At 38.6% G+C, this 9,576-nt stretch overlaps 1 protein-coding gene across 1 annotated transcript in view; it reads left to right on the top strand.

Moving 5' to 3' along the window:
- Positions 1-1,849: 1,849 nt before the first annotated feature.
- The window catches only part of CDK7 (cyclin dependent kinase 7), a 33,214-nt gene continuing 25,487 nt past the window's right edge, over positions 1,850-9,576 (top strand). Inside the window, exons 1-3 of the mRNA XM_087958334.1 lie at positions 1,850-1,912; positions 4,983-5,046; positions 5,885-6,087. Coding sequence (XP_087814460.1) covers positions 1,874-1,912; positions 4,983-5,046; positions 5,885-6,087 — 306 coding nt within the window. The 5' untranslated portion in view covers positions 1,850-1,873. The remainder of the gene's footprint in view (positions 1,913-4,982; positions 5,047-5,884; positions 6,088-9,576) is intronic.

Genomic DNA, 9,576 nt, shown 5'->3' with positions numbered 1-9,576 from the left:
GAAACTGCTTCAAAAGGCGGGGGCTTTCCTGTCGCCGCAGCTTCCCTGAAGCGCCCGTTTCTCCCCACCCCACCCCGTCCGCCCGCCCGCCCGCCCGCAGTGCTCCGTTCTGCCTGCCTGCCTGCCTTCGTTAATGGTTGAATCGGAACAGCTTCGGCTGAGTAAAAGAGGCGAATAGTTATTATTCTCAGCCGAAGCTGCTCCCAAACAACCAGAAACTAAGGCAGGCAGGCAGAATTTTTTAATTTTTTTCCTGAAATTTCCCTCTTAAAATGAAGATGCGTGTTATACGCCTGTGCGTGTTATACGCGATAAATAGGTGATAAGTCTAGTTGAACTGTGGACTGATGTAATGTCCCCAGGTGATTTTGCAATGCAGTGAGCCCTGCTGTTAGATGGGTAGAGGGCTAATCCTATCATGTCTGGAGAGCCATGTCTTAAACCCATCATCCTGGAGCTGAAGAGGGGCCAGGGAGCTGCAGAGAGCCACTTTGTCTTTAAAAACATGTTTCTCCTTTTTTCATCCAGGGAAATATAATAATCTGCTTTTTTAATTTTTCTTATAATGTTTCATTCTAGGAGAGGGGTGGGTGCTAACTTTCTACAGTAGGTACACTGTGGTACTGAAGCTGTGCTGGCAATTAAAAAATACTTTGTGTACTTGAATAATCTGAAACTAGTATTTTCTAGTTAATGTTAAATAGAGCTTACACTAATCTTTTCTCCACTTTGAAGGTCACAGAGAAGATAGCTAAGTATCTATCACCCATAGATGAAAAGGTCAATGCTTTGAGATGACTTAATTCAGTTGTTGGAAGCAATATCCTTCTGGGTTCAGTTCCAAGTGGGGAAAAAGACACTGGATTCATGGAAGTTGCTTGGAAAGAAGGTTTAATGGTGGACAGGACCACATGCCTTGGAGCTCCTGGACAAAAAGGGGATAGATGCTGAGAATCCCTTGGTTTTATACCCTCTGTTGGCCCCCACCTTAGTGTTTTCTGTTCCTGTGTAAGAAATGTATCCCATTGGCTGTCAGACTCACAGGGTGGGGGGGGGGGTGTCTTAGCTAACTTTGTAGGCTTTGTCTGGACCACATGGCTTCACCTGAGTGCTGACTAATGCAATCTTCCTAGACCATGTGGTGAGACCAGTAATCCTATCATTTCCTGAGGGCCATCCTTAATCCCATCACCCTGGAGCTGAAGGGGGGCAGGAAGCTGCTGTCTTTAAAACATATTTCTCCTTCAGGAAAATATAATATTCTGCCTTTTTTATATTTCCTAGAATATTTCATTCTTCTAAGAGAGGGGTGGGTGCTAACTTTCTACAGTCTACCTGGATATTCCATTGTAGGCTAAAACACATCATGCAAATGTGTGTGTGTGCAGATATTCTAAAAAAACCAGGCTGCATTTGCCATATTTTTGTGTAGGTATGAAAAGGAGCTAAGCAAACAAATATGCATAGTGAAAAGAGTTATTGTTTGCTACATGATAACTATGTAAACCTGAATAAATCAATTTTAAACAAGGGATAATTAATCATTCAATAAGTTTGGGTAAGGCAAACAGTTGTTTTAGTGAAATTAAACAAGTATTTTTCAATTGTAAGTAGCCCAGTCACTGATTAAGATGAGCGGCTATAGAAGTTGGATAAATAAATCACTTGGTAGTTAAAATAAACATTGGCTATCTGCCAATCCCTCATTCGATAGTTGACGAGAAACCCTCCGCACCAAATCCACCTCACAATTGTTCCGTTGGGTTCGAAGCCGTGCCCTTCGTGGAGGCGGGGCTTAGCTAGACTCCGCCTTACCGCTCCCGCAACGCTTTGTGCTGGCGCGCTCTTTCCTTTGCCCGGGCGGCGTATCATCATGGGCAGTAAGATGGCGGCCGCCAGTAGGGTCGTTCAAGTAAGTCCTTCAAATCGAGTATCTTGACGAAAGCTTTGGGTGCGCCTGGAAACTGTCTGCAGCTGCAGTTCTATACAAGGTTTCTGGGGCCTGCAGGTTAGCGAGGGGCTGCAGGTTGGGGACCGAATCCTTGGTGCTGAGCTGCACCAACCGGTGCTGGTGTCCTTGAGTGGAAAGGAGAAGGAACGCCAGTCCTGGAAAGTGGATTCGACCTACTCGGGTGTCTTTAACTCAGTCTTGGCTGGCCAGTCTCAAGAGACTTCCCTAACAGATTTCATGGGAAAACGGCGGACGCTCCTGAGACTTTTCTTAGCGGTCTTCTACACCTTTGAATTTCTTCTCCCCAGTAAATCGGTAGACCAGATTTCTCCGCGCGTGTTATCCGCTTTGTTGGACTGCAACTCCCGGACCTCCAAGTAGAGGTACACCAGCTTGTAGGAAGGACTGCTAAGCCCAAACACGAAGAGGCCTTGCAGACGTTGCTTTAAAGGACGGCAGTTGCAGATTTACGGCAGACTTGGCAAAATACATACTTTTTTAAAAAAAAACATTTCCCAAATTGGAGACGAGGCTAAATGTGAATCAGGATTTTATGCTGTTGCATTAGTATCAGTTTTGATAGAAATATTGCCCTCCACTCAAATATTTGTTCGACGTTTAAAAAAAAGCTAGAGGGGCTCCTTTATCATTGAATTGCATGGTTGGTTATTTGAACAGCTTTACAAAAATCTAGAACCATTCTTGTTGTACACATCTATCCAGAGCTACTACCCATTGCTGCTATGAAGTCAAGCATATTGGGTGGACAGTGCATATAGTTAGTAAAATAGTTTTAAGCATCTCTTCCTACTGGTCTTGTTGGCTGGATTTGTTGAAAGCTGAGGTGCAGCAAGTTCTCTTTGGGGTTACTTAACATATAAAATGCATCGGCTGGGATATCATATCCTTTTTCTCATATCTAGTTCTTTTCCCATTCTCTGCCTACTAAACATGCTGCCTTTGTTGGCTGTTTTGAATATGATGGAATCAACCATTGGATGTATTCAAGCTGCATCTTCATAGACATCTATCTGGGATGCTTTGATTTGGATTTCTTCACTAAGCAGATGATTAGTACCAGTGGTATAAATGGCCTATGATTTTTCAATTTCTATGGATGATCCTCACTTCTATTGTGGGGAGTGATTTTTTTAAATTTAAAATTGTGAGTCATGAATATCCAGACCTGGTGATACCTGTAGTTTTTCTCTGTTGCATGTATCTTTCTTTCCCTCCTCCCTCATATGCTGACTTTTTTCCATTCATTTTCTGTTCCATTCATTGTTAGATTTACCTCTGAGTTTTACAGCAATTTAACAATTACTTTAGATCCACTGAATAATTTGTACCTCATTTTTAAAATATATATCTCTTTTTTTTTGTTTCTATAACATGGTGACTGGATGTTTATATTTTGACTCTGCAAGTACAAGATAACTTGGATCAAAAATAAAAATATTTTTGTTGATGTTGGTGTGCATAAAATGGGGAAAATGTTTTTTGAATCTGGAACAAACGTTCATATTCCTCGGGTTCTACCGAATCATTTCAGATCAGCCAGGGTTCTGTGAAACTCAAAACTCAGAATGTTTCAAGTTTTATATAAAAATTCTGAATAAGGAAAAAGGGTAAAGCTGGGCACATAAGTATCCTTGTATTCCTTTCCATTCCTTAGCAGTCCTTAATGCAGAATATTGTACCAATCTGCCCTCCTCTGTAGCATCTTTCCTCTCTACAGTCACTGTTGTTAATGCCGGTGATACTGTTCAGCCAGCCCAGATGCCAAATATCCCAGAATCTTCCCTCCTCTGTCCTCCACTGCTGTCCCAATACATCCCCATCTTCCTCCCATTAGCCATTGCCTGTTCCAATTAAGCATAGTTCTCCCCTGACTGCCTTCTATCCTTCAGTCGGGAATGTCTCAGTACATATCTTATTAGCCCTTCCCCCAATTTTCGTAGTACTTTCCCTTTCTTCCTCTTGGTTCACCATAACAACTAGGTACATTGGTTCCCCTTTGCCCTTCCCCAGCCATATCTCTTGGATTAAAATAGATCCAAGAGATTGAACTAGAGACATGTTTAATAAAATCCAGTAGGATTGTTCTTTAAATTCTTAACCCAAATATATTGCTTGGAATAGTTTCACTTTGCCTGATAAAAGAAGATTAATATTTACCGGTACTAGTAACAGATTTTCCACCAAATTGTGCCAAAGGGAAACAAGCAGGGATTTTCTTGTTTTGTATCAAAATGTGTTCAGAGATGCTTTTTGGCTTGAGTGGCAAAACAAAAATACTATAAATAATTGCCAAATTCACAGGATTCCTTAAGGAAAAGGGTAATATATTCCCTGATCATTCTTTGTTTATGTATGTATGAACCTAGCATTCCTTTTTTCTCTCTGCACTATTAAGAATAACTGTACAAATCTGCAGATGGTAACTGGACTCTGCACTTAGTGCTTGCCAATCACCCATGCATATAAATATTCCTCAAAAATAATAGAAGAATTCTAACAACTGGTTGTGTTTTTCTTTGGATGTCATCTGAGTGCAAATTAATAAGTAGTGTGCCTAGAATTAATAAGATAGTTTTAGCACTGGAATGAGTCCAACTTTCTAAAATTGAAAAAGCAGAGCAGTTTTGTAAAAGTAGATTCATTCCAGTCCTAAATTATTAAATTCTAGTTCCTCAGTTCAGTTGATATTATATGAGCTTCCACTTAATCTTCACTGAAACATCATTGTTATATTTATTTATTATCTTTATTTTCTACAAATCAAGGCAATGTGCATAATGCTGTCACCTTTTTTCCTCACACAATATTGATGTGTGGTGGATAGTGTTGAGAGAGCCATCTTTCATGCCTAAGAAAGGACTAGAATTCATAATCTTCTGGTTTCTAATCCAATCTAACACTGCATCAACTCGGCTCTCAGTCTAAAAGGAGACATAGATTTTATCCTTTCTTGACAGAACTGCACACATATAGAAATGTATATACTGACTTGCTTTTCCCATTTCTTTAGGTAGTCAAACCACATACACCACTGATTAAGTTTCCAGACAGAAAAAGTACTCCAAAACCTAAAAGTAAGTATGCCTTTACTAAGTGCACATGGTGCCATGCCTTACCATAATTTATGCTCAATACATTTAAATTGGCATTCATTGCTTATAATTCACATTATAGGTTAGCATGATAATGTGAACCCAATATAATGTTTTCCAACTATAACCCCTAATTTATAACAGTGTTGCTCTGTATGGGAGATGGACTGTTTGGTCTAATAGTTAAGGCACAGGGCTAGAAAGCAAGAGACCATTAGTTCAAGTCCCACCTTAGCTATGAAAGCCAACTGGGTCATCTTGGACCAGTTACTCTCTCAGCCTAACTCACCTCACGGGGTTGTTATGGGGAAAATAAGAGGAGGAAGGTGTGTTGGATATGTTCACTGCCTGAATTATTTGCAAAAATTATAAAGTGGAAAATAAAGATTTTAAAAATTGATATATAAAATAAAATATTTTTTTCACATCACTAAGATGTTGACAGTATTCACTGTTGTGCTCAAATGTAATTGTATCTTCTGGGTACTTCTAAGTTTAATTAGAGTCTTAGTCTCAGTTAATTCTTTTCTGAATTAACCATTTAACTTCAATAGTTTACATGATGCCAAACTTCCTTAATCCTTGACTCTCCATATGTGCTAAATTATAACCCTCTCATCATATCCACCCTGCATGGCCAATGATCAGGACCAGATTGACATTGTCAGCCTTTTGAGGTAGGCCAGATCAGGAAACTTTATTGAGCCTTTAAGGTAGCCTTTAATGCAGTAGTTTTGCTGCATTAGACAAACATGGTTAGTCATGATGTAGGGCACCCAGAGTATTTTTGCTGATACAGTTTTCTATCTTATTGTTCCAGTGCACGACTCTCTACAATCAAGAGTGCCTCCACTTCATGGGATAGCCTCACAGTTTTCTTCAGAAAACAAAGCACCATCTTCTCAAAATACTTTATTTACTGGTAGAATACAAGGTATACCTGACACAGCAGAATTAATAAGAACTTTACCTCAGAAATACAGGAGGAAACCTATGTCAGTCGAAGAGATGGAATACATTCAAGTAAGTTCTCATTTTAAACAAATATTAAAATATTAGTATTATTTTCAAAAACTCAGTTTATTAAAAAAAATCAAACAATTAAATAAAAATTTAGACTGTGGTTTGCTTTTTGTGATGAGAAGCCTCTTTGGGTGTATATGTGTGTGCTACAGAAGCAGGACAATACAATCAGAAGGTTAGAACTAGGCTTTAGCATTGTATTGGTTTTATTTCACATTACAGATTGTTAATGATTAGCTGATGAATTTCAGCTGGAATAATCTCTAGATTTTACCCCCAAAAATATTAAGAGGCATATTTAAACCAGGAATGGACTGCCTATTGCAAAACAAAATTCTTGGCAATATGAATCCATCTTTTCAGCACCATAATATGGGTAAAACAACTAAAAATTATAACTCTCAATAGCATATCAGCCAAACTGAAACCACAGATGAAGAACCAAATTAATTCAGTGGAAAAATACTTTGTAATTAAACTTTGGCTGGGAGACCTAAAGTCCCTGTCAACAGTGAATATTCTATGAATGGTACTAAATAAATGGATTGATTTAAGTTATACAGCCACCTATTTCACTTGCATTTTCATTAGTTGTTTGTCTAACTAGCTTATGGGAAATTTTGTGTTATCTCAGTTATCAGCCAAGTTCAAATGACTGCAAGTAGAATTGTATGAAACCCTAATCTCTCAGTTACCATGGGTAACTATGCAGAGGGTTCATTCTTCCTGAATAAAGCAGCAGTTAGCAGCAATTACATAAAATGCTGTTAAGAAATCCAGCAACACAAATCCAGGGGAATCCCAATTTAAAAATCTGTTCTTCCACCATGAGTGTAATTCCATAAAGTATAAGTTGAATACCTCTCTGTTAAGTCAGTTCTATTTATCAAGATCAACAACAATACTCCATCCTTTTCATTACTTTGTATCCTTCACGTATTGGCGATTGTTCTTTCCAAATTCTGAATAGTTTTACTAATAGTTTGTTGTTAATATGATCAGGAACTTCATAGTATAAATGTATGGCACAGAGGAAAATTTTCTCAGTCCTATCTTTTCGAGAATGCTTCTAGGTGGGAATTTAGTCACTTTCTCCCAAAGATCCACTACAAAAATAAGCAAGAGAAAAGAGTTTGGTAGCTTTAAAACATAATCTTGAATTTGGTACAACTGATTTAGACCAGTGGTCGCCGAAAATTTTGGTGGTTCGCAGAGAAATGTCACCCCCAAAGCACCCCCAAAAACAATTAATCCAGGCTGCACAGGAACACAAGACTGTGCTGCCCACATGGCCCGTGGGAACACAAGGCTTGTGTCACTTGCATTGCAAACAACATGAGGTAGTGAGGGGAGGAGGGAAAGGACAGAGCGGGGGAACTTGCCCCACTCTCCTGGCTCCTTGGGCTCCTTTCTTCTTCTTTCTTCTGCTTTTGGCTGCATGCAAGGAAAGCAGCAAAAGTGTTTCTTTCTCTTCCCCAAACTCCGCCAGAAATGAGTCTTTGGGATCCTGCAAGGCATCCTGCTCCAAGAGGCTGCGCCAGCATGATAAGTCTTACAAAGACTCATTTCTGGCGGAGTTTGGGGGAGAGAAAGAAAGACTTCTGCTGCTTCTGCTGCTTTCCTGCATGAAGCCAAAAGTCTCTCTCTCCCTCTTCCTGTCCCTCTCCTTCCCTGAGAACAGAGAGAAGGTATCCGAATAAAGAATGATCAATCGATAGGAAAACGGGATGGGGAATTTTCCTGCAGACTTTTTGGGGATTTTCCCAGGGTCTCTGATCCACGGGATTTAAAATTATGAGTTTGGTGGTCCCTGAGGTCCAAAAGGTTGGCAACCCCTGATTTAGACAACCTGGTACTCCAATATAGCTTGGCATATTATCTGGAGCTAGTGGGAAGCTGGAATATCTGACTGAAGCAGCCTGAGTCTGACATATCTGGAGCTGGATACCTCTATTGTCTTGTGATAAACAATATGATTGGTTATCCTTGTTTTAAAACATTCAGAACACCAGGCTTTTTGTCTCAGGGTATGAATTGTGATAAATGAAACAATTATAATGCTGAAACAGATTTCCTCAAATCTGCTCAATTGCTCTCCCCTCTTTCCTTACTGAACAACTAATCTATTTATGCTATTTCAGACACTCAAAGTAGTTAGTAAGAAAACTGCAAGAAAACAAGTGTAGAAAAAATATTGCAAGGTCAGCATTGCAAAAACATGGGTAGTTATGCAACATTGCAGTGGCTTGATATTATTCCAAATGTTATTTTTAATTAATTGGAAATCTTCTGAAATTTATCGATTTCAGGAGATTTCTAATTCCACTTAGAAATTAATTTCTAATTCCATTTTGTAATCCTCAAGTACTGTGTCCTACTGTATTTTTTCATTGTTTAATTTTATATTTTTGTTCTCCCAAAACCACTCAGTTGCATATTTAATTTCTCTCCTAAAATTTAACTAAGATGGCAGCATTTGGGAAATGGTTTGTTAATTTCCAGTTGGCACTCAGATGTTGTCTGGCTTGTCCCTGAGTCAAATGGAACAAGTTGAGTGAAGGAGCTGAAACAGGAGCGGAAATGAGAATGTCTGTCACTATGTATGATAGCAGTAATAGGGGTGAAGAAATCAGGTTCTAGTCCCCTCAGCTACAGGTCACTAGATGACTTTATGCCAGTTCTCTTTTAGTTCAGCCCACCCTACAAGATTGCTGTTGTGATATCAAATAGGAGGAGGGGGCATATCAACTTGATTTCCTATAGGAAAGGCAGTAAATGAATGCATGATGAATATTATTCTAATCAACAATGTTGCAAGAATTGATTTTTGTTTCTGCTAAAAGATAATATTTTATTTTACAGCGTGGAGGTCCAGAATAAGGTGGAGCATTGTGCAGTTTGTAACTGCTGAATAACACATCATTGTACTTACAATAAAGTCCTTCTTCACTTTCTCTCTCTCTGGATATTAAAGGAGGTCAAAGGAAAGTTTTTTCCAAAGTGCTTTTGTGAGAGACTAAAAGGTAATCGCTTTAGAAAGTGGTTATGTCTCATTCAAAGATAATTCTGTTTCAGGTAACCAGAAGCATCCACTTTAATTGCCTGATGAAATTTATTTTTTCATTCTATTCAGTATAGTTTCTTTGTCTCTTATAGTTGCTATTGATACACTAATAATTAAAAATAGCTACTATTAAAATGACAATAATAGCCTGAATAGAACCATGTTGTTTTCAGAGTTTGAACAATGCAGGATTAATTCCTTCTGGCAAGTAGCATGTCCTTCCAAAGAACTCTGAGAATTAAACTTAATTAAACTAAATTTGACAAACTTTGTTAGTGGACTCATTGTACAATGTAATCCACAGATAAGCACAATACTTTTTAGAAAAAGAAATAATCCAGCTCTTTCCTTTCTTAGTGCTATACTACCTCAACATATACAATTGTTAAATTTGGTTCAGAATAGACAGGAATTTATTTTGATAT

Source organism: Notechis scutatus, chromosome 2 (assembly GCF_049901735.1).
Source record: "Notechis scutatus isolate UNSWTSFEM ecotype Mainland chromosome 2, rNotScu1.2, whole genome shotgun sequence".
NCBI classification, from domain to species: Eukaryota; Metazoa; Chordata; class Lepidosauria; order Squamata; family Elapidae; genus Notechis; species Notechis scutatus.
Note: the sequence above shows the minus strand (reverse complement) of the source record. Positions and strands in the feature narration are given on the sequence as shown.